The 25925-nt window shown below is 40.4% G+C and overlaps 1 protein-coding gene across 1 annotated transcript in view; it reads right to left on the bottom strand.

The window, feature by feature from the left end:
* Window positions 1-25925, bottom strand: part of si:dkey-237i9.1 (SEC14-like protein 1) — a 45278-nt gene that overhangs the window by 3624 nt on the left and 15729 nt on the right. Inside the window, exons 3-15 of the mRNA XM_034130338.1 lie at window positions 16422-16571; window positions 15862-15993; window positions 14347-14475; window positions 13490-13763; window positions 13067-13176; window positions 12172-12361; window positions 11201-11289; window positions 10864-10934; window positions 8514-8685; window positions 7470-7604; window positions 6237-6371; window positions 4667-4918; window positions 2269-2447 (exon numbers count right to left, since the gene is read on the bottom strand). Of these exons, the coding sequence (XP_033986229.1) occupies window positions 2269-2447; window positions 4667-4918; window positions 6237-6371; window positions 7470-7604; window positions 8514-8685; window positions 10864-10934; window positions 11201-11289; window positions 12172-12361; window positions 13067-13176; window positions 13490-13763; window positions 14347-14475; window positions 15862-15993; window positions 16422-16571 (2018 nt within the window). The remainder of the gene's footprint in view (window positions 1-2268; window positions 2448-4666; window positions 4919-6236; window positions 6372-7469; window positions 7605-8513; window positions 8686-10863; window positions 10935-11200; window positions 11290-12171; window positions 12362-13066; window positions 13177-13489; window positions 13764-14346; window positions 14476-15861; window positions 15994-16421; window positions 16572-25925) is intronic.

Here is a 25925-nt window from a genome sequence, read left to right on the forward strand (position 1 = left end):
CTTAGTATCACTTTTTTCAGGCCTATGTATATAACATCTCCCTACAGTTAAGGGTTAAGTTACATTAAGGGTTTCCTTAGGGGTCATTTTTTTTAAGGTCATCAAATACAACTAGAGATGTTTAAATGTTCATTCAAAAACCCAAGTAGAAGTTTCAATGTAAAAGAAACAACATTGGGTACAGCCCGATTGAATATGTTGTTCTGCAGGTACATTACAGACTTGTTTTGGACAATCCTGGTATATACAAATACAATGAGTTAGATGTTAATCTTAGAGTCTGTTTCAGAAGTCAACGTAAAATGAAACAACAGGAAGTAAAATTCTGTAAGTAGGTAGTGAAATAAACAAAGTTAGTGAAGAAAAACTAAAACAAACGGCAGGAAATGTTTCTGTAAGAAGGGTTTCAAGTGCATGTGTTGGTGTGTGTTGCGTATATGAACACCAGTGTTCATTTTGTTAACATCAGCTATGACTAAATATGTTCACCAACAACCTTTTTTTCCATAAGACTAAAATTGACAATAATGTACAAAATTGTTGACAAATGAATAATGACACCAAGAAACGAGGTCTTGTTTCGGCTAGACTAGGTGGAATGGGATGTGATGACACATTTTGTATTCACTGAATGTAAAATAGTTTGGTCATTTTATCCAACTGGGTGTTTCCAGAATTGGAGGACATTTTCTATCCCACCTATGAAAGTTCAAATAACCCATGCCCAACATTTAAAAAAATGCACTTGTCCTAAGACACAATGTTAATAAAGTTGATAAAAAGTGTTGATAATATCAGATAGCACCCCGTAAAATGTCATTTTAAAATGCCCATACATTTAAAGGTGGGGTAGGTAAGTTTGAGAAACCGGCTCGAGATACACTTTTTGTTGTATTCCATGGAATGCTCTTAACATCCCGATAGCAATGAATATCTTAAGTGCTTTGACAAAAAATCCATAAAAAAATGTCATCTGTGGAAGCCGTAGAACTGTAAAAAGCACGACCAATCATTTTAGCCGGCCCGGCTAAAATAACTGGATGGCCTACCTGCCTGTCAGCCTTCCATCTGTGCACAAACTTATCTCGTGCCCTCATTGGTCATGTGCGCGTTCGTGTGTGTTGGAGGCGGGGCTCTGTAAGGAAGTGGCAGATTTTTTCCGGCTGTGTATTTTCAAATTCTAGCGATCTCGAGCCGGTTTCTCCAAAATGACCTACCCCACCTTTAAGCAACTAACACTTGATGGAAAAAATGGGTTGGCTAAATAATATCAAAACTGACATTTCAAAAAGATAAAAGCTGACAAAATGGACACACTTGGGTATAAAGCAGTGAAGCACTAGTTAGCTGATTTAACCCTGTCTGGGATTTCTGATGTTGTTAGTCATGCAGTAAGAACACTGCAGTCTCAGAGCAAGGATCATGTCTTCAGTGTGATCAAAGCATCCTGTTAGCTTAATGCTAACAAAAGCGGTTAACAAGATGCAAACAGGAAGCAACTTTCTGCTGCATCACAAGCATGACTGCCGCAATGACAATGAGCTAGTGCTAAAGGAAGGAGGGGCAAACACTGAGCCACTTACAAACTCTGCACATCGTAGCAAGCCGTTCTTCACAGGAAGAAGACAGAGCAGAAGGAGAGGATTGGAAAGCTGGATTAAAAGAGTCTCTGAAGGAGGGAAGCATTTCAAAAACTTTGGGGCCTAAAAACTCATGATTTTCTAAAGGCTCCTCATATTACAGATTTTAAATTGATATCCAATGTAATACGGGGGCATTATAGCTTGTTGAGAGGGGGGAAATAAAGAACAAAGAGGGAGCAGTCAAAGAAATTATGTTTTGAAATGAAACATAATGGTAAAAAACGTAAAACAGAAATATGGATAGACACACTTCACGTATATAGCATGGGCCCTGTGTCTACAAAGCGTCTTATCCATGGGAAGAAAAACACACCCAGCTGTTTTTAAATGTTTCTATGGCAACAATTTCTAAACACATCACCACTTCCGTTTGACAGAGTAGCTACTCCCCATTTGGTTTTTATGGTCTGTTTGTGGTTCTTTATATACTATATCTCACACTCTGTATGATAGGAATCCACAGCTTAGTCTGACAAGTGATAAGGATGTATCGTATACGCAGATAAACGTACAACACTCAGCGGCCTCTGCTCATTGGAAACAATTGAAAAAAGATGTTTAGATAAAGGCGCTTTACACACACACACACACACACACACACACACACACACACACACACACTTACCTAAAGTCCTCAGAGCCCAGCACCTCGGTGTAGAACATGACTTTGCACTTGTGCGAGGAGACCTGCAGGGTGGCCAGCACGTCGTCCACTCGGGGCAGGTTGGTGGCGGAGCAGGCCGGCATGTTGTGGAACTTCCACTGCAGGATGTAGAAACCAGGCCAACGCGTGATATGGGAGCCCTGAAGAGAGGAGGCATTCAAAGTACGATGTTAGTGACCGAAAAGCAAAAACAACTCAATAAAAACTTAAGGGAGAACATTCAATCATGTTAAGAATAATAACTTGCTGATCATGATGACTCACAAGTTTATGAGACTAGTATTTACTAGTAAAAGTTACTTACTAAATTGAGGGGAGATCAAAACCAATAAAGTAGAAATGTAATGTAAGAAGTTTTAGGGAAAACTGCTATTTTTCATCCTGAAAAGGTCAGAAATGGGTTCAGCATCCTCAATAACCCCCAAAACCAATCAAATTGTCTAAATTAACCAAGCCATGTTTTAACTATTGCCTGCGTACGATATAATGCTAATTATGCAAATTGCCCAACATATGCAAGTTGGAGAAGCCTGTGACCTAAGATTTTCAACGACATAATTACTCTGTAGCTATGTTAGTTTGACAATAATGAACCTTGAACCTTGTTAGTATCCGGCAGCTTTAAAGGTAGGGTAGTTAAGTTTGAGAAACCGGCTCGAGATACACTTTTTGTTATATTCCATGGAATGCTCTTAACATCCCGATAGCAATGAATATCTTAAGTGCTTTGACAAAAAATCCATAACAAAATGTCATCTGTGGAAGCCGTAGTACTGTAAAAAGCACGACCAATCATTTTAGCCGGCCCGGCTAAAATAACTGGATGGCCTACCTGCTTGTCAGCTAGTGTTAATTTCGTTGACTAAAACTATGACGAAATATGTTCGTCAACGACCTTTTTTTCCATGACGAAAACGAGACGATGACGAGACGGCACCGACGGCAGTAAACAATAACTGTAACGAAATCATCATGCAATATCGTTGACGAAAAGTGACGAGACGAAAATGTAGTTTACTAAATAAAAACTATGCCAAAATCTCTCTTTACTTTCGTTGACGAAAAATGAGGAGACGAAATATTATCAAAGATAACGTTACATCTCTGATAGTCAGTTTTTCTCCCAGCAGTTCAATTTCCGGTGCTGCGGCTGGGTGCAGCAGCTGTGTGTCTGTGCCGCGCACGGCGGTACATTTGAAATACACCGGACAGCGGCACACTGTGAACTGTCAGGAAGACTCGGGTCTAACTCATGGTCTAACTAACCTTATTTAACAGAAAATAAAATGGCAACAACAGGGATTGGGAGCAGTGGTCGCACTCGCGTTAACCGAATACCCCCCCGTCAGCGCGAGTGAGTGATACATTGTGCACTCGACGGGTAATAATGGATTATGACGGAAATGTTACGATCTTGTCCGTCAAAATTACTGACAACGAAAAAGTATAAAGCCACCACTGCTTGGGAGAAAGAAACGATGTGATATTTGGGCCCATTTTCGCTACAATGAGGCGGAGAAAAAAAGCGAATGCATTGTTTTATCAGAAGGGAAGCAATGTGGCCATAACACAGCTGAAACACCACAAACCTGACCAGATACTCTGCAAAGCTGCTTTCTTAATCATTCAACCTGTGTTTTTCATCAAATAAGGACAAGATATAATCTTATTGTGAAATAAGTTTGACTAAAATGACAAATTATTGGTTTTGGCTAGACTAGTTTGACTGAAATGTTCAATATAATCTGATGACTAAAAAAGACTCAACAGTTTTCATTGACAAAAAGTAGACTAAAATAATTAGTTTTCTTCGACTAAAATAAGATTAAAATGCTCAGACTTTTAGTCGACTAAATCTTGACTAAAATAGTTACTGTTTTAGTCGACTAAAACTTGACTAAATAAAAACAGGATGAAGGTGACTAAATATGACTAAAACGAAAAAGGAAATTTAACACAGGACTATGACTAAAACTAAATTAAAAAATAGCTGACGAAATTAACACTACTGTCAGCCTTCCATCTGTGCACAAACTTATCTCGTGCCCTCATTGGTCATGTGCGCGTTCGTGTGTGTTGGAGGAGGGGCTCTATAAGGAAGTGGCAGATTTTCTCCGGATGTGTATTTTCAAATTCTAGCGATCTCGAGCCGGTTTCTCAAACTTACCTACCCTACCTTTAATGTGTCGAGACCCGTACTATACATTTCTTAAACATAAAGCGTAAGCGTACTCAAACATTTCCGGGTTCACAGTGCTGGCAAATAAACTATAAAGTATCCAGATTGGTCGTAACGTTTAAAGCGATAACAGCCCCCCCCCAAAAAACTAATAATGGCAGCACAATCCTGGAAGCTCACCTGCACACTCTCGCCCTCCCTGCAGGTGAGGGGGGACTCCACCATGCTGAAGTCCTTCCCCAGCACCCAGGACTTGTCTATCAGCTGGACGTTGTTTCCCACGGGGGAGGTGATGCCGTGTGCTCCCAGGGGGTCTTTACGAGGAGGTGCGGGGGCCCTCTTGGAGTGGTAAATGTTGAAGACCACATCGCCTTTGCACATGTCAAAGTCCCAGGTGATGACGGAGGAGGCGTCGATGATCTCGATCAGAAGCTGTTAGAGGGAGAAGGGTGGGAGGTTCAACAGATATGAGTGGGTTGGCTAGAAATTGCGAGATGTTTCAGGAGAGAACTAAACCAAAGAAAAACGAAATATTTGACCTCTTAATTATCATTTATGTTTTAATGGAATCCTTCTTTGTGACCGGCCACAGCACTATGGCTGTAACACTTCATTATCTATATCAACATTTCAATACATTGCACCTTTTATTACTTACAATATATATAACTGTGATGCAAGTCAAATTTCAGACTTGATGTGACCATATAAAGTATTATCGTATCGCCACAACAAAAATATAAAATAACCAAAACATTCATTTGAAAAACGATTCAATAAAAGCTGCTAATATATTACCAAAGGAAAATGTAGGTGAGGCCCGACTGTGAACCTTGCAATATTTATTCAAAAGGCATTGATTTTGTGGTATACTCATCATTTTCATTATATGTTGCTCCGTATTTAGGCACAAGCCAAATGTGGCAAAATAAAAACCCTGTCGGTGACAGAGGCAAACATGAACATCTGTTTGTGAGGTTATGAGCTCATTAACACAAAATCAAAACCATTACCAGAGGGGATATTATATGTGACGATGCATTTCTTCCTATGGGACAAATGATGTAACAGGATTATTATGTCACTGGAGACGGATTATGTTTCAAAACTGTGCCATGTCTGGATTTAAAAAACACAAAGTCCACTAACCCCTTGCTGCTAAATACCAATCAACTATGTGCAATATGTGCAATATATATATATATGCCGTTAATAACTGTGTAATTTATAACTGACTGCTAATCCTTAGAACCGTTACAAGGTGTGTTTTTTTGCATTTTGTATCTTGTAAATTGTGTAACGTGCTGCAGTTAAATACCATCATACTATGTGCAATATGTGCTATATGTGCAATATATACATTATATACATATGCCATTAATAACTGTGTAATATATACCTGGCTGCTAAATCCTAACAACTGTTACAGGATTTGTATTTTGGAAAGTATTTTTCTTTTACTTTTATTTTTTATATTATATTTTTTATTATATCATAACTTAGTACTTTTTTCTTAACATAGGTAACATTAAGCTGTCTGTGGCTCTTTCCTGCTGTAACGATGCAAATGTCCCCTCTGTGGGACTAATAAAGGGATTCTGATTCTGAACACAAACAGCCACTAGATGGCAGACCTTTTCAAAAAGCAAAACCGCCATAAGGCAGCACTCTTCTCTCTTGCCCTATATTTGGATGGAAAACATCGCCACAGAATCTCCATCTTTTTTCTCATTTTGATGAGACGCCTCACCTCGTGTGGAGCTCCCTTGAAGACGCTGGCGCTTTGGTAGATGGTCTCGGTCCACAGGCGGACATCTTCGGTCTCCAGCTCCTCGGTTGTGCGGTACATGGACTTAGGAACCAGGCCGCCCTCCGGTACCTCACACTACACACACACACACACACACACACACACACACACACACACACACACACACACACACACACACACACACACACACACACACACACACACACACACACACACACACACACACACACACACACACACACACACACACACACACACACACACACACACACACACACACACACACACACACACACACACACACACACACACACACACACACACACACACACACACACACACACACACACACACACACACACACACACACACACACACACACACACACACACACACACACACACACACACACACACACACACACACACACACACACACACACAGGTCAGTGAAGGTCATCAGTGTCTCTGAAAGCTCATATTCAGAACTAGGGCTGCAATAAACCAACCGATCAAACTTCCTATGCTTCATAACTATTGTCATTATATTTTATTTGATCTTTTCTGTACATTTTAATTTAATTTTCTATGTTTCTATAAATATCGTTATTTATTTTATCACTTTAATGCACATTCTTATATTTATATAAATATTTGTTTTCAATTTTACTTAATGGTAACTTTTATTTTCCTTTAACTTCATATGAACTTTTAATATGATTTTTTTATATTTCAACTTGACATTGCACATTCTTAGTCCTTGTGTATTTTGTTATTTTATTAGACTTCTTGCTTTAACTTCATCTTTGTATAAATATCTTTATTTTGTTTTATCTTTTTATTGCACATTCCTACTTTAACTTCTTCTTATGTTTTCATATATAGCATACTTATGTTGTTATTTATTTTTGATTGAATTCTTATAGAGAGCAACTGTGGAAAAACCCAATAAACCCCAGGATAATTAAAGTATTCTGAATCTGCCAATTCTTTTCTTGATCAATTCTAGATTCATTGTATGGTTTATAAAATGTCTGAACTTTTTCCATCATATTTTCGAGTTTGTCTTTAAATGTCTTGTTTGATCCAAAACCCAGAGAAAGCAGAAAAATCAATCATCAGAAATGTTCAGTCGATCTCAGTCTACCAATCATTGCAGCTTTGTTTATAAACCATAATCCCAAAAGAGGTGTGATCTTTCTCTGACACTCACCATACACTCTCCTGCCAGGAAGTCAGGGATGATCTCCTTGTCGATGTAGTCCACCAGCCCTCCAGGACCCTGGTAGTCATTGCCGGCATAGATGAGGAACTTCTTGCGGGTGTTTTCATCGATGAATGGACTCACCTAAAGGAAGAGGCAGATGTAGATATGTTTAGATGGTCTTCCTAGTTATTCCATGGCAAAGGTGTTTGAAATGAAAGCAAGAATAAGAGCAAAGCAGGATCCATGTACATTGACTTGTACAGACTCTGTTCGTTAATAGGGACTTTTTCAGTCTTTTCTATGTTTATTTTTAAGGTCATAGTCCTGTTATACTGAGCTGTGATATAATGATATCTAAATGGGAGCGATTGGGGTATCATAAACGTGTTTGACACAGATGTTATTTTCTGCTATAATCCCATTGCTTTTTGTTGAGGGACCCCTTGTGAACTTCTGGATGGGCCTACGAAATCGTCATCACTGCATCACTCTATAGAGCACAATGAACGGCAGTACTTACTGAAATTAGCTGAATTGTGCTGAATCCGGTATCCGTTTAGTTTGATACGTAAGGGATAATCCTGCTAAATACACGGCCACATACTAAACAAACTAACAACTTCATCCCAAATATTAGTTGAAATGATTTTATTGACTTAAAAATGATCGTATTGCACTTCCAATTCCACTAACAAGTCCTTAAACACCACAGAGCCCATTCTGTGTTCCCGTTAGTGTTTACTTCCTGTCTGTCTGCTTCTGTTCATTTATCTGACGTCCAAAGCTTTGTCTTTTAACCTCTTTCCTTCTCTCCCTTGATCCTCCTTAGTAACAGTCATTATTATGCTTAGCATTGGTATGATATAGAGTATTAATAACATCTTAAATGTCCGAATTGACCAATCAGAATCGAGTATTCAACTAAGCTGTGTAATAATAAAAACAACACCCCTATCTCCATTTCTGAAGAACGATCGCAGATCTTTCCCATCCATATAAACATGTGCTGTGAGAAGTCTATGCTGGATGCTGTGTGCTCCAAGTACTGACCAGGGTCCAGAGGACAGGAAACACCCTGGGCGCTCTCAGGATGAGCAGCCGGCCCAGGGTCTCGGGGTAGTTTGCCTCCACCACCTCGATGATCCTCAGCAGCGCCTTGACCCCCGGCCGCCACAGGTGACGCATGTTCAGCCCCTCCAGATCCACTAGACACGTCCAGCAGCTACAGGAGAGGGCGGGGAGAGTTACAGCTCCAAGTACTTAGAGGGTTTGACATATTTTAAGTGGGCTGCCAGTCAGAGTCAGGTCTTGCAAATAAATATCCAAAATAGTTAACAAATAGTTCAGTCAAATCAGTCAAAATCATACACAAAGATTTCTTCATTAGTGAATTATCACCTCCATCACAGAAATGCAATACAAATAAACCACTCATATATTTTCATCATATGTATTCAATGGGGAAAAACAACACAATATTATATCAGTGTGCGTGAAATGTGTGCGGTGAAAGAGTTCAGCATTTACAGTAATCCGCTCAATAAAGAGTCCAGTTGGGTTACTTGGGTAACACACACATAATTCGGTTCAGTCCAGTTCATAGGCCCACAAATAAAGGCAACTCCAAAAAGTCCACACACAGGCCACTGCCTCATTCCGACCACTTAGCACCCCTCACTCGGGAGTGAAGCTTCAGCGGTGAAAGCAAAACTTACTAATTCTAGACGCCCACCCCCCCTTACATCCTCCCTTACCCATCTATGCAGGCTTCTACGTGACAGCCATTCATAGTTTGCATGCCTTCCTGCTGGCTCTTATCCATGTCGCCTCCTGCTGTTAGAGGAGGCTGCCAAATACCACATATCTCAACCCCCCCACCACCACTCTCTTGATTGCTGCTTGAATCTAAACACTAACGGTACGTCCACACGGCAGCGTGCGTTGAAGCTTGCCGGTGGGCGTGTCTGGAGCGTGACCAACAACCAATCACATTAATCTCCTGCCCCGGACACACAAGCACGCGGTTTGATTGGCTAGAGCTTGTACTGGCATATGATTTGATTGGTTGACGCTTCCGTCGAAGCTTGAAAAGTTGAACTTTTCTCAACTTTCGAAGCGAGCAACGGAGGCAAAGCGACGCGACTGAACCACAATGCAGTTCGGCAAAGCGTGACGTTACCCATTCAAAGTGAATGGGAAGTTGCGGCCCGTCCACACGGAGACGAAAACGAACCGAAGTCGATATCAAAAAAGTCTTCCGTCCACACGGAATCGGCTCAAGAAACGTGTCAGTCCACACGAGACCGCTCGACCCTCTGGAGACGCTGTAGTACATATGCCGGGTCTGTAAGTGGCGCTGTACTTCCGCCACAAAATACACCAAAAGCAGCGAATAAGACCCCGCGAGCATGGTTGCCATGCCCTAACCCTTCTGGTTATTCCCCGTGGTGGATTTAGCAACATGTAGTTCATGTAATTCTCCATGTCCACTTGTTGCTGATGGTTGTGGTAGAGGAGCTGTCGATTTTGCACTAACATCTGTATCATGGTCAGTAGCGTCTGGAGCACGAACGCGACCGTGTGATTCGCCATTGTTGTTGTTGTTGGCGAAACGCATCAGCAATGACACGGGTGACGCGGGGGTGAGCAGGAGAGGTGGGGAGAGGCGGGGCTATGATCGTATAGGGCGTACACACGGAGCCGCAAGCGTTTCGTTACCAGACCTTCCCACTTTGGGATGCGTTATCGTTTGAGGGCTCCGTTTCCGCGTTTCCGTGTCGGCCTCGTGTGGACTTCAGACCAGGGCCTACTGGCTGTCCCACGGTCTCTTATAAAAACTAAAGGTGACCGTGCCTTTCAGGTGGACCTCCAACACTGTGGAACTCTCTCCCTATAGTCATCCGCTCTGCAGTCTCTGTAGAAGCTTTTAAAAAACTACTGAAGACCCATCTTTTTACATTGGCTTTTGTTTATACTTGAGATGTGTGTGATGTGTTCTGTTCTTATGTTTGTTCCTTTCAGGACTCCACGTGGTCTGTGTTTTGTTTTTATGTTGACCTTAAACATTTCTGCCTCATGTTGTTATTGTATTCATGTTTCTGTGGTCTTGATTTTAACTTTTGTTCTTTCTTGTGAAGCACTTTGTGAATTCTATTTCTGTGAAAGGTGCTATACTAAATAAACGTATTACTGTAGGAGGGTGGGGCGGAAAACATTTCAATATAAAAAAATGTCAGAAAATTGTGAAAAATAAAATAATAAATCAAAGATATTAAACAAAATTAAGAAAGTAGAAATATAGACTGTGATCATCAAAATGGTTGACTACTCATTTTTCTGTTGCTCTGCTCAAACTGATTAATTTTCCCCCGCTCTACATTGATCTGGACAGAAGATTTACCTGATGGGTCGGCCGAACACCTTTGTGTTCTCCTCGCAGCGCCTCAGCCCCTCCTCATTAATAGACAGCACCTGAAAAGACACAACGTGACATCAGTGATCTCCTGAGTGTTTGGCTCACTGTAACCTGAACTAACAGTGAGTGCAACATCATACATAAGCAGGCTATTTATACATGTACAGTAGCGTTTACATCCTGCTGTTGATACACTTGTCATGGCATGCCAGGGTTCATTAATGCCCTAACCTGTAATCCAGCCACCAGCTGCCGGGCCTATAAACCTATCGACTTCACATTGTGCCCGCTGCCAGGCGCAGGCTGTGTTTGTGTTACGTACGTGTCTGAGCAGAGACTCCTCTCCGAGAGCGCGGACCAGTCCTTTGGTGTCCATCTGACCCAACCTCAGGACGTACAGAGGCCGACCATCTGGAGGAGGAAAACAAACATTTATTTATCACGCCGTTTGCTTTCTACAGGGCTGCCTGTTAAATAGAAATGTCTGCATAGCCTATTGTGTAAGGCAATAATTCACTAAGAAATGCTTTCCTATGTGTTGATCTCATTCAAGGACTTGTGGAAATATAAACTGTATACTGATGTTTGTAATTTAAATAAGATGTATATTGTCAACCCTCTGTTAGGTAGAGTGTGAGCTTTTTGGGTAACTATGTAATGCCGATACATTTGCCTCATGATAATTGATTTGCATGGCTGAGGGTTGCTTGTTGCATGTTTGTTTATAAGAACCTGAAGAACCTAAATATTCCTTAAGTGAAGTAAAGCCAGCTCTGAAAAGGACTACATAAATAATAAATGTATGTGTGTTTCCATACGTGCGCATGAGACATAGATTTATTTTTCTTAACCAGATTCTACGGTTTTTCCCACTCAACAACAATTTGCACATATTGTACTTTCACTACCTCACTGCATTACAATGTAGTTAAAGAAATGAAACTACTTCGCACACTTTTATAATATAAAGTATCCACTGTTCTTGAGTTTTTTAACTTGTTATGTATATTTTATATTGAGTATACTAGATATATATATTTATACTGTTGAAATGTATGTATTTACTGTTTATTTGTATTTCTTCTTTACTTTTATTACATTTTTAACTCTTGTGAAACGCCTGTTAATATGCTGCTGTGACGAAACAATTTCCCAATTTGGGATTAATACACTATTTATCATCTAATTTTATGCAAAATGTTCAACTGTCTTTGAGTATACCTGTGGATTTGACCATTTTAATGTTTTGCTTTTAATTCAATGCACACACTGATGCCCTCCGTTAGGTCCTACCTCTGTCGTGGTGGTGCCAGCCTCCGGTGTAGAAGTCCTGGAGGACCTGAGGTGAGCTCCAGGTCTCCAGCAGGTAGTCCACCTGGTGCTGCTTCCTCCAGGTCAGCGACTGGCAGAGGAACTCCCGTGCCTTGTCCATGTTGAAGTCCCTGGCACGCAAGAAGCGCAGTATGTGCTCGTCCTTAGGGATCTGGACAGGAAGGAAAGAGCGTTTTGTAAATAAAAAAACTAAACTTTCACTAACAATAAAATGTCTGATCTCATGGGTTACACTGGTGTTGGAACCGGTTTAGTTAACAGTGGGAAAATGTCTTCACTGTGGCATTCCTAGTGGACAGTAAGCCTTCTAAACATTTCTAAATTCATTATAGCTGAAAATTGCTACAGAGTCGTAAAACATCGATACGAGTTGGCATTTTACCACTTTTGGTTCCCTCGTTTCAAAGTCAATGGTTTTTTTAATTCGATTTTGATTAAATGCCTAAAATAATGTAAATGGTTAGTCAATACCCAATGTGGAAAATTCTTAATTTTGACATGTCATAAAAAAGGCGGTTGCTAACAAGTGTCTAAATGAGACTACTAAACGTCATCACGACAAACAGTAGCCGCCTTTAGCTTAGCAGTGGTGATGCGCAGCCAGAGGATCGTAACTTAGTTTGTGTACAGCCTAACGTAAGCTTTTACTTCTGGTGATTGCATTTACACCTATAAAATCATAAAAGTGGTGTTAATATGTGGAGATTTTCCTGCTGAAAATAAAATCGTGCTTTTTGCTTCTTTGTCAAGGTAGCCCTTTCGATGCTAATTTCCAGTTCGGCCTCCAAAAACACATCACCATTGCACCAATCTATTATGTTTGATTTCAACATAACTACAAGTGTTAAACAGTTACCTTTCCCTTGTGCGTCTCCTGCAGCCATTTGCGAAGTCTGATCAGACAGCTCTCCTGCAGGGGGGTCAGGTCGCCTAGGTAACGTTTGATATAGTCCGCATCCAACTTATCTGAAACACCAACAACATCTCAAATCAACATTATTCAGTCAAACACTTCTGTGTTAATTAATCTGTAGTATACACAAACAAAACCCAATAACAGGTCAATAACTGCCATTTCTCTGTCATTCTAAGACCTTTTAAGGTTGAACTTTCCTTTATTTTCATATTTTGCTAGCAAATGTGCATCCCTCCATTACTTAACAATGAGGCTTTGCTTTGTGTGTATTCTGCGGTTATATCTGTCAAGTCGTTTCCCTACTATGTATCAAACGTGCATATAGGGCTGGCTTTCTCTTTATGATCCTCTGCAGGAACAGACCTTCGGGTGTCCCCGTCAGGATCTCCGTCAGGACGTCTGCCTGAAGTGTGCTGCTGTCCTGCGTGTCCTCCTGAGAGTTGCTGTCCTTAGCGTTGATGGGCAGCGGGATAGAAATGGGGAGGGTGATGGCGGGTTTGGGGGGGACAGGTAGGCTGGTGAAGAGGCTGGTGGGTCTGGAGACAGGCAGGGGGAGGGAGGAGGGAGTCCAGCGCGGCACCTGGGTGATCCCTTCATCTTCAAGCTCCTTCAGGTAGAACTCGATGATTTCTTTTCCCTGTGAGGAAAACAAGTGGGGGGAAAAAGTGAGGATTAAGGCGGAAATGGCAGAAGAAGCTGTGAATTCAAGGAAATTAGATTAGAGTGAGGTATACAGACCAACATCACTCAAGATACTGTATCTCTGTGTACTAAGGAAAGCTTAGGCTCTGCATATATGTATTTGACCTGACACTGACCAATACTCACCCTTTCAGACTGGCTCTTAATGTGTGATTAATGTTGTGTCCTTGCGCTAAATGTTGTTTTATTAGCACATTTTTTTTATTCATTTTTACCACTGTTAAGTGTCTTTGAGCACCTGATAAAGGGCTTGAAAATCAAATGTATTATTATTATTTAGAATTTCAAACTGATGCCTTGTAAAAACAGGGGAAAGATATCATAAATGAAGGCAGATGACTCATTGGGTCCACAGCAGAAAAATCCTCTACAAGCTTATTTCTGCAATTACAGCATGAGGCAGACTGACTCATGCTTCAAAAACCTCTCAAATCAAAATATTGCTGTATTTTCTACCAATGTGTCTGTCTGTGGGTACAAAGAAAGCATAAGAGACACGTGTACATGTATTAAGTTACCTTTTTGATACTGCTGGCATACTGCTTCATAGCAATCTTTTCCACGTTGCTCTCAAAGCCGAAGAAGGACTTGATGTCCAGGCTGGCGGTCTGCTCGAAACACGTCCAGGCATCATTCTCCGGATGAACCTACAGAAAAGCATAAACAAACAATATATAGGAAACTTAATAAACACATGCAGGAACAAGATGCCCAGGTTATCATGGTTACCACACACCAAGGTTCACTAGATGATGACGCATACATGTGGCACTTGTCACACTGTGCACTGTGAGTGGGAGTGTGTGTGTCAGTCTGTGTGTATACAAATAGCCAGCCCCTTTACACATGCAGTGAGCAGCATGAAGGTTTTCAAAGGTAATGTCAAAAAGAAATCTCAGGAACGCCTTGACATGGGAATTTTAGGAATTTCTTAAAAAACTGGCACAAATGTTGACTTAGCCTTGAAAATAAAACACCAAAACTCATGAATTCATGCGGTTATTATGACAACAACAGGATAACATGATGATGATTTGGGACAGACATGGATTTAAACTACTTGACTGGTTGGAGGTCAAAGATAGTAAGGAAGGGAAAGATGCATCACTCTATAACAGCACTGTACAACTGGTAGTGGACCCAGTGTTTTATTATATAGTACCAGAGTGATAGGTTTTCTATATAGCAGATTGTCTTTGTGTTGTTAATATCAATTATTAAATCTCCTGAGAAGTTTTGATTAAGGACCCTCAGTATTTGGACTAAGAAGCACATGACAACTAAGGCATTGCCAAATGTAGATGTTCACAATGTTAATCACTTAGGTGAATATAACAAACTTTTCAGAGAACTAAAGAAAAAAAAGTTGAATGCTCCCTGAAGGCTTTGTGCTGGCACCATAACGCTTTGCTACCAAAGTATTTCAGCGTGAGCCAGGTCCATTAGCTCAGTGTAATTGAGCTGTCCAACCCAATAACTGTTCGCACAGTGTGCTAAAGCACACAATAAGAACCTCTGTGCGGCCTTGGACCTATAATTAGCATGACAGTTGGTTGGAGGCTAATAGGATGTGCTTGACCTCATTAACTTAGAGCACATCCATTCATGAATCGGCACATCTGAAGTCAGAGTTATGCACACAGCGGGGAGAAAACAGAAGACATGCTGGTTTCAGATCAGAAGTTCAGAGCGTTCAGTCAGAATGTGAGCGGAATGAATAATTCACAGAGAAAGAGCTAGCAAAATGCTTAGCACTAGTCTAAATATGGCTTTCTGTGCAGGGAAGCAGTGAAGAGATTAGAGGAGACACAAACATTAAAATGGCTGTGCTAGCAGCTTAACAGCAGCTTTACTGAACATGCGTGTGTTTGCTTATGTGTCTGTGGGGAAAAAGTATGTGGTTCTGTCAATCTCAATGGGTTGCAGGGCTGTACCAAATACTTCTTCCATAACGTTGACATTAGAACAAATATACTTAGCATGTGTGTTGCTTTTGCACTTAAATGGCACTGGGGTGAGTGTGTGCTACTGACCGAATAGCAGCAGGTCTCATGGATGATGACTCTGTTGGAGAAGGTGTCATTATGGGACTCGATGTGAAGTGTCCTCTCCTTGCGGTTGAGAGTGTTATTCTGGATGAAGTACACATAGTCCACACCCGCAATCTGCAAACCAAACACACAACTCATGTTACAAGAAACCAGACACCAAAAATAGGTATTATCCTAATGAACTACTATACGCCCAGCCATAAATGAACACGCAAATGTATTTGATGAAATTAAAATAAATTGAAGAAACGATTAATACTCTCAAAAACTCTGAAAAATAAATGTCAAAGCCATAGACTGTATATATAAAATATCAAAGCCAATTTCTTATGGAAGAAATATTCCAACAAACCATTACAAGGTGGCAAAACAAAACATGCAATGTGACAAAATTAGCTTTAACAAAGTGTGGGATTATATGGAACAATTATTATGTTCGGGCCATATGTCGCGTCTGTATTCAATTTGAAAAAAAAAGAAAACACCTTATACAATGCTATAATTGAGATGCCCATTAGCTGACGATCGTATGTGCATCGTACCCTTTTGAGCAGGCGCGGGGCGTCAACATCCAGGGCGCAGCGGCGCTGCACTCGGGTGGTGGAGCCGTCCTCGTTGGTCTCCTCTTCCACCACGTCACTCGCCACAAACATAGGGATCAGGTGACAGGTGGGGAACCGGCGCTCATAAGCCTGAAAAAGAAAAGGAAGCAGAATTGTCAGCTCACACACAGGTTTTTAATCTGGGAGGATATCTTTTAGGTATTCAGTTTCATTCTCAAAGAGAAAAGTTAACAAGGTTTCAATAACTTCCTTTATATGCTGTGCTGAGGGCAGACAATAAGAATCCTTGGTTGCTGATTGGCTAATGGTTACACAAGCCAAAAAAACCTTATGAAAATCATAAAGTGGCCAAAATCTGATCAGCTCATTTTCAGACAGGTTTTTATATAAATGGATCAGGACAAAAAGAGAGAGGGTCTTTGTTCCTGAAACTTTCAGAATCTCTTTGCACAGAGGGGACACATGGTTATGTATAAAATACATGAAAAAGTGGATTTTACATAATAGGTGACCTTTAAAGAAGTCATATTGTGGTTTTGGGTGTTTCCCCTTTCCTGTAGTGTGTAATATAGGTTTCTGTGCATGTAAATGGTCTGCAAAGGCTCAAATCCATGTGTTCCCTCCAGAGGGAGTTTCTCTCCCACACACTCGGCCCCCAGCCTGAAACGCCTCCATTGGACTCCTGTGTTTACTTCTGCCATATAGTGACAACATCACTTTTTATCATTTACGCTTCTATTGGCTAGCACTCAACACTTTGTACATGCATTTGCTTAGAGGCGGGACATTTCCAACACATCTGTAAGCAGTTGACCAATCCCAAGAGAGCCAGCCAGCTAACCAATCAGAGCAGACTGGGCTCTGATTTCAGACAGAGGGTGAGAAGAGGTGCTGCAGCACAGGCAGTATGAGAAAAATAAAGAGCTTTTTGACATTAAACATGTCAACATATCACAGTAGAAACACTAAATACTGATATTAACCTGTAAATGAGCAGAGTATGTCCTCTTTGATGGTTGTTCAAATGCAGGTTCAAAGCTGACCTGTAGCACTTTGCAGCATGGGAAACATAGAAATCCCTATAAGCTTTAAGCAGGTAATTCCATCTTATATAACAATTATTAGAAAACAGTTGGCATACTCTATAAGAATGCAAGAATTGAGCCAAGAGTGACTGGAGAATGTGAATAGGTGGGCAGAGAATAGCTGCTGCAATCAAGTGAGAGACCACAACAAAGGCTCCTTTTCCTTTGCACCATTCCAAACTTCTCACTGGCCCACAAAGCACTTTTTAATTCCTTTACAATAAAGGGCTTAATACACAACAAGAGCTGCTGTGCCCAAGGGTCACACTGTGCCTCCAAATGAAGTGTTCTCGTGAAAGCAACACACAGGCAAACTCTGCTCTTATGCAACAGGGCCTTGGCTGGCAATATTCTTACTTTTCTTTATAGTCACAGTTCTTACATATTGTAGCAGATTTTGCATGGTTGCAGGAAAGTCTAAACACCAGGCTAGACTCAACAGCAAACTCACTGATGTTTGTGATAATGTGGGCTGGAGATGGCATGATAACGCTGAGTTGGTCTGAGACTCTTATATCGTATATCCTTCCTGAAAAACCCAACAGCGATTTCCTTCATTTTGGAAACTCTGTAGAGAATTGAGTTTCTAAGATATGAAATAATGCCTTTATCTAAGTGATAGAGCAATTGGGTGAATAGTGAGATTTTAAAAAAGGAACAGGGAAGCAAAAACAGACGTCAAGAAAACCAAAAGCTGGGGGGAATGTTGCAGTGCAAATCTACCACTTCATCAATGGAGATGGAGAGGATAACCATTGCCTGAGAAAGTGAAGCAGGGAAAGACTTTGCGAGATGAACTGAAAGAACAAGTGATGCTCACAAGACAGGGTCGGCTGAGTTAGTGTCAGCTGAGTCTCTCGAATAAAGGCTTGGTGTTCCATGGAGCACAGGACAACCCTCAATATGTCTTTAAGCTCAATTGAAAGCCATGAAAATGTAGATCACTGTGCCATGAATGTCAAAGTTGAACAAAAGCTATTGGGCCGCCATTTCTACCAAGTGAGCAATGCAGCGGCCTGGTTTTCACTGTTTGGTATGCTGATCAGCAACAGCTGTTGTGTGCGAGTAGGCAGTCAGTAGGGTTCAGCAGCTCTTGGCATACCACTGCCAGGGCTACTGAGCCATCCAGCTGCCCACTGTCCACTGACCGAGTGAATGCTGAGCTCTGTTTTTCAGCCCTGATGCTCTGGAACACTGAGCGCAGGCTTTGTACTGCCGTCAGCACAACACCACTGAGTGTAAACACATTAAAAACAACCATACACCAACAACAAACTCGACCACAAATGCGTATTTTAACACAATAGGATTACATACTGTACAAAAACATAGGGTTTACACTATGAGACAGTAAACCACTAAAGGGAAAAAGAACACTCCATCAGCGCCTTGTACTACTCAATGAAACAAGACAAAAGTAACAAGCAGCCCAACTTTGAGCTGCCCTTTGTGCACTGAAAACAACCATGCTGTTTTAGTGTTAAAAAAACAAAACAGGAAACAGGAGGGTCATGATACCAGGTTATTCCTGAAAAAGGGAATGTAAGGGCCTGCTCCACAGTGTTGCCAACTCCATAGTAAGGAAAGTATCTACTCAGGGCGACTGTGGTTCGATCCCAGCCCATGCAGTCAACATGTCAACGTATCCTTGGGCAAGATACTTAACCCTGAGTTGCTTCCGATGGCCAACGGTGTGTGAATGTGTGTGAATGTTAGGTCCTAGAGTAAGGTACACTGCTCTGTATGAATGGGTGTGAATGGGTGAATGACATGTAGTATGTAAAGCGCTTTGAGGGGTCTTAAAGACTGGATAAAGCGCTATATAAGTACAGTCCATTTACCATTTACCATATTGGCTGTCCGAAAAGTCACCAGAAGTCCCTAAATGGCGTCACCGCCTAATTTGCATATCATTATGGCGGCTGTAGGAGAGAGCATGGGAGAGAGGATTACAAAAAACATTCCACCCCCTTCAAGGATCAAAACTTGAAACCACCAGAGTAAATCCAGACGACAGTAGATCAGAGTCAATTGTTTTAGTATTAATTAATGGCAGCTTGCTTTGAGTGGCACTGTCATAAGGCCGTGACCTGTTGTTATTTAAAACTCTAACTAACTCTACTGGAACACACACATTTTGTCTCATCAATCTCTTGAAAGTACTCCCTGCGCAAGTGGTATTTACATTAGAACTTGTTAATTCAACTCTGTTCTATATTTTGTCCAGGATGTGTCAACTCAACATCAACAGGATCTAGTCTGCATTTACCTCATGACACTTTCTAAACCCTCATTCAGTCACACGTCATGCTGTGACGTTCTCTGCAGGCGTGACTCACAGTACACAGCTAAATGTGAGTATGGCTCCTCTTGTAATGTATTTATGAGTAGTACAGTATGGTGCTGTATGGTTGTAGGGACCACATTAGTTCCGCTAATTTGTAATATATAATATATATTACAAACCCTCGGCCTATAGGTCTCTTGGGACCAATATCAATGTGAAAACACTACTTCCTTGGTAGCATGAACCATCTCTGGAGATAATGAAAATGGTTGTGTAATCAACACAACAGAAAGCCCTGAGGTCAGCCTCTGCTATTTTTATCAGCTGGCTTCTCTGGTGAATGGGAACATGGGAACATTTTGGGCAGTTTTAAGATGAAGGTGCTTAGAGATGATATGAAAACACACTGGCAAACAAACACAGAAAAGCTGAGACACAGCAAACTATCTGAAAAGTACTCGCTACAGAGTTCTATGAGAACCACTTGACATGTTGTATTCATAGGTTTAGTCATTTGGAAGTTATTTGGAGTACGCCTTTAGTTGGTGTTAGGACAAACAAATGAGTCAGGATGACTTACACATTTGGTCTAAGTTGTAAACCAGGGATATGGTTTATTTTTAGAGGAAAAACAAATGACATGGTTAGCCAAATTAGCCAACTCTGGAATGTTGACATTTAGAGGAAAACTGTAATGTTTATTAATGTGAACCGTCCCTGGTTAATAAATAAATATACAAATACACCACAAACAGAATAAGACAATAGCGTGATGCAGTAATGAGTCCTAAAACCCAGAAAACAAAATGAAAGTTCTTAACGTCATCACACGATGTGCAGCCATGCGACCGTGATGTCGTTTGTTTATAGCCGAACCTTAGCTTTTTACTTCTGGCAAATGCTTTACGTTTCGAAAACCGTATAAGTGATGTAGATATGTGGAATTATCTTGCGCAAGAAAATGTTTAAGTAAAATAAACGTGTGTTTGCCAAAGACCTTATTTTCTGCAATATCCCGAAATCCAATGGAAAAATCCCATTGCTTTTTGTTGAAGGAGACCTTGCGATGCTAACTTCCGCATCTGCCTTCAGAAATCAACATCACTGCACCTCTCTATGAAAACGTATACAACCGAAGAAGAAATAAACATTTATCCAGGCTAACTAAAACAACTAACCATAAGTAAGAAAGTCTGCAGGAATGTTGTCCTCCACTCTCCATGTTGATACGTATGTTTAGACACACCTCAACTGACCGATTACAGGTTCCTGGATGTGCTTTTCAGGGGCGTATGAGAGAACATTCAGAAACAATACATGCTCATTTGATCCCTTCCTGCATACATAGAAAACCTTCTCTCTGTGGACAGCACACAATGTGGATAACGGCATGGGTATTGAATGATTTTTTCCTATTTTTCTGAGGAAGGGAGATTCAGGAAATCCAAGAGTTCCGAGGGGATACATAATAGGGCTGCATGGTGCATATTTACAGGCATAACATACTACTTTGCAAGACAACTCGAGCGTTGGCAGGCAGCCCAGCCATTATCTGGCTTTAGTTTATGGCAATACAACAACAACAAAATAAGTTAAATATAACTCCAAGCACGATCCAAACAAAAACAGGAAGAGGATAAGAACATTCCAAGTTGTTATGTTATTATTAATAACATTTTGAAGTGTAAGTGTGATATCTATGCTGAAATCACAACTTTACTTTGAGCAAATCAAGGACTGCTGAAAATATGAGTCAATGAATTGATTAGTTGATTGAGAGATCATTAATCTGAAGCTATATTGATAATCAATTCATTGTTAATTATCACTTTTTCTCTGGTTGTAGTTTCTCAAATGTGTGGATTTGCTGCTTTGTTCGGTGTTGTACTTGTATACGTTGAATATCGTTGGGAAATGTAATGGCTCTGGCTTAGGTCAATTGTAATGGAAATGTTTCATTCTTTTCTTATGCTTGTTTTACCAACCAAGGAACTATTTGACAGGGAAAATAGTTGCTTGTTGCTGCTTTAAAATCAACGTAGCCTACGTTATCAAATTGAAGAAGAAAACATTGAAAAACTCCAACCTTGCCCTGAAACAGTCAGGCTTATTGGTTTGTAATAATGAATGTCTTGGTCCTGTACACCAAGAAATATACAATAAAAAGATAAGCAGTATGTTAACATGACACAACTAACTACATTGTCACACATTATATATAATTAAATCACCTAACCCTAATGTCAATTAAGAAAACAAGGAAGGAATGAGCTTGCACTAGGTGTGTCAGTAGTTGACCTGAATTTGCTTTAAAGGGTTGAGAGACAACATGTTTGAGAACTTGTAGTACTAAGTAGCAGTATCAATCTACTTGGCAAGTATAGTAAACAGGTTACTAGTTACATTGCTGCTGAGTCATATTAATACTAGACGAGCCACAACACTGTGAGAATAAAGAGATACGAGATAACTTAACAGATTCATGGGAAAGAAGAAGTTCCATATTTACAATAGAGCATACAAAGTATGTTTTCTGTCTATATATGAAGCATTCTGTTACTGCACATTGAGGTGGCATGACAGAAACGTGACTGTGGTAAGAGATGTGTGTCGGAGGGAGTCGACCAATATATTGCAATACTGTACCACAAAATGGTTGCACTGAATTGGATGGAACTAAAGAAACACCCTTCCCAAAGGCAACTCTTTGGTAACATAACAATAGCTCTTGTGCAATGTTTCTACCAATATACAGCTGTTCACAAGAACCATAAAACGCCACAGAATGACATGCACCAACTTGATGGTAAAGGTTCTGGTATTTCAACAGCAGTGTCCCAAAACAATGTGGCACACAAGGCTACTCAGTTTTTGTTACAAGCCCATTCTCCTGTAGCTTCCAGACTAAAAACATACTTTGTTTTTGTTACTTTTAGTTCCATTTCCCTATTATAAAAGTGGTGTCAATATGTGGAGAATATCCTGCTGAACAAAGCATTTCAATATCATTTATGTGTGTTTGCTGCAGTTCTTATTTTCTGCAATAATCCAAACTCCATTGGACAAATCCCATGCCATGCTAAATTCCGGGTCTGCCTACAAAAATACGCATTACTACACCACTTATTGTCAAACATGAAAATAAGGTGAGGACCAATCAACTACGGGTAATACAAACCCTCTGCCTATAGGTCTCTTGGGACCAATATCAATTGGAAAACACTACTTCCTTAGTAGCATGAACCATCTCTGGAGATAATGAAAATGACGTGGAGGGCAGTTTAAAGATTGGAAAAGGACATACAGTTGTTAAAAGCAATGGAATCAGTAGTGTACAAATACACAAGGGACATTGCAAACAAGCAGGACACATAGATAGCAGCAGCCAAAAGATAGTTGAATGCTGACACGTTTTAACGGTTCCTTAATCAGAATAAATGCGTTGAGACCAGGCTGACTGGCTAAAGGCACTTTTTTGCAACAGATTAGTAGAAATATCCTTTTATAGACCCCCAAGTGACAGGATTAGTATCGGGTTCTCTGTTGATATTGACTACAAGCTGCAGTGGAGCTCAGTCAGTGCTCATCCCAACTTAAAATCTGTTTTTCTTTTGGCATGAAAAGATACCTGCAATATTCTCCATAAAACACTCAAAATACACATTTAACATTTCAGCATTGCTGTGTCTTATATATTTCTGGACTTTCATTTCCTGTTTGGTTGCATAAGTGTGTCCAAATGCAAAGTATAGCAAAATCCAATGTATTACTATAACGGTCAGAAAGTTGAGTTTGGGGCCACTGGATAGCTCAGTTGTTAGCTGTGAAAGGTTTTCTCTGAAGCTGCTCTCATATATTTCCGCCGATGACCCAATACATTTTGTATTACAAATACACACCACCGTTGACGTCAGATACTACCAAGCTAGTTTTGAGTGTTTGCTGCTGGTGGGGGTGTGACGTCATTTAACCAACGCTTGTAGGCAAAAATCATTAGGAGTTCCAACAAACCACCTCAGGCAACCCTGGTTCCTGTTGCAAACGACATTACAGGGGTTGAGAAACAGCATTATAAAAAAGGACTCTGCCCTGCACACTAGACCAGTCACATTGAGGTTTCTGGTTGGGCATTGTCTGCCATGTACATGTCAATTTAAATTATAATAAAATATTGGTCATGTTTCTTGCAAAGTAGATGTAAGAAAACTGTCAATTGGGTTCAAAAGTACATTTGAGAGACTATAACGCCTAATGATTAATAAGCGAGTGCTGCTATAGGACACACAATGTCATGTTCACTCATGAGACTGATTGTCACAGACATACAACTCACTTCTGAAAAGAATGGGGGTGACGCAAAAGGCCTCGCAGGCATCTGTTTACATAATTTGAGGTGAATAGGTTAGAAAGGAGTTGGTTAACAGAACAGCACAGGAGGAAAATTCCTCCTGGTTTTCATTTCAGAGAGCCAAGCTATAAACTCCAAACTAGGTAATCGACAAGGATTCGGGGAGAGCAGGAGGAAAGTTACTGAGCAGGCAGTTTGGAAATTCAGCTAAACTCACTCAAATGCTCAGGGAAATGTGAAAAAAACACAGGTGTTAATTAATTACATAAGATATACCTATTCAGGGCAAATAGCAGGTTTCATTTCAGACAGGCTATACTTGTTTATCAAAGTACTAGTTGTTCTATGGGAAGAAACGGTCTCACCCTTTGTATAATAGTGAAACCAAAAACAGATCAATTGTTTCTGTGGTTCATTTTCATTTAATTGTTTATTTGAACCGGGACAGTGCACATTAATGAACATTTTAAACAAAATAATGTTTTTAAATGTAAATGAGCCGGATTTTAGCTTCGAGCTAGTTTCCATCCGTAGTCCTGTCACATACAACATTTATGAACATAACATTGATATACATGGCAAACAGAAATACATGATATGCAGAAAGAGCATGAGCAGCATACACGCCACAAGGCAGTGTAGCAGCTACGACATATAAAGTGCAGGAGGAGATAAAAGGGCTACATCAAGTGCAACAAAAAGAGCTACATCAAGTGCAAGAGGAGTTACCCCTGTGTTAAAGTGCAGTAGCGGTGATTACACGTCTGTTTGTTTCTTAACCATTCTTTGAGTTGACCTTTAAAACTATTGAGAGTGAAACAATCCCGTATCTCAGTTGGGAGGCTATTCCACAATGAGCTGCCTTTAATGGAGAGGAAATTTTGTCCAAAGGTGGTCCGTCTGTTGTGGTTGAGTTTTATATTTCCATTCGTGAGATTTTATTTAATACAACAGGTTTGGTGTTCCGCTTCTTAAAACAACAGATAATCATCATTTTAGTATGAATCATCTCATTTCATTTTCCAGGCTTTTTTTAGGATATCATTTAGCTGGTACTTTGTCATTGTCACTTAACACGTCTTTGTGATCAGTCAATATTTACCAGTGATTTTCTGACTATTGATTTATCAAAAGGATTTGCAGCTGGGTCTCATTATCATTCAAACAATGGAAAGCAGCAGGACCTCACTTGGGTCCATTAGGCTTTACAAAGACAGGTTTCACTATGACTAAACACCCATTGACATGAATGTGAGCTTTTCAATAGGGAGCTGCCTATTCCCCAATAGGGAGTGTTTGTAGGTAAACCACTCCTGTAATGTATCCCTGCTCTCCATGGCCGGGCCAACCAGTTGAACAGCTTCTACGAGGACAAAGGCTCCAGTGTTGATATAGTACTGTGTAAATACACTTGCATTTGTTAAGTGCTTCAACATATTAAATATATATTTATGAAAATATATTTTAATGATTTTAAACTGCTGTCACATCAAAAAAAAAATGTTCTCCACCCATCAGGTCAGAAAGCATCGGGGCGTAGGTGAATGTTGGGTGGGAAGGAGAACAAGCTGATGATTGAGGAGTGCAACAATAGAGTGTTTGGTCTCTGCATGCCATACCACCCACTCCTCTCCTTCCAGTCATCTCACTGCTACAGTGTGCATCGTAATGGCAGAACTGCTCAGAACAACCCTATCTTTTAAGACTTTTTACTTAAGAAGTCCTAGGATTTTGCTCTTATTCGGCAATAGCCCAAAAAACAT

The sequence above is a fragment of the Trematomus bernacchii genome, unplaced genomic scaffold (genome assembly GCF_902827165.1).
Source record: "Trematomus bernacchii unplaced genomic scaffold, fTreBer1.1, whole genome shotgun sequence".
In the NCBI taxonomy this organism is placed as follows: domain Eukaryota; kingdom Metazoa; phylum Chordata; class Actinopteri; order Perciformes; family Nototheniidae; genus Trematomus; species Trematomus bernacchii.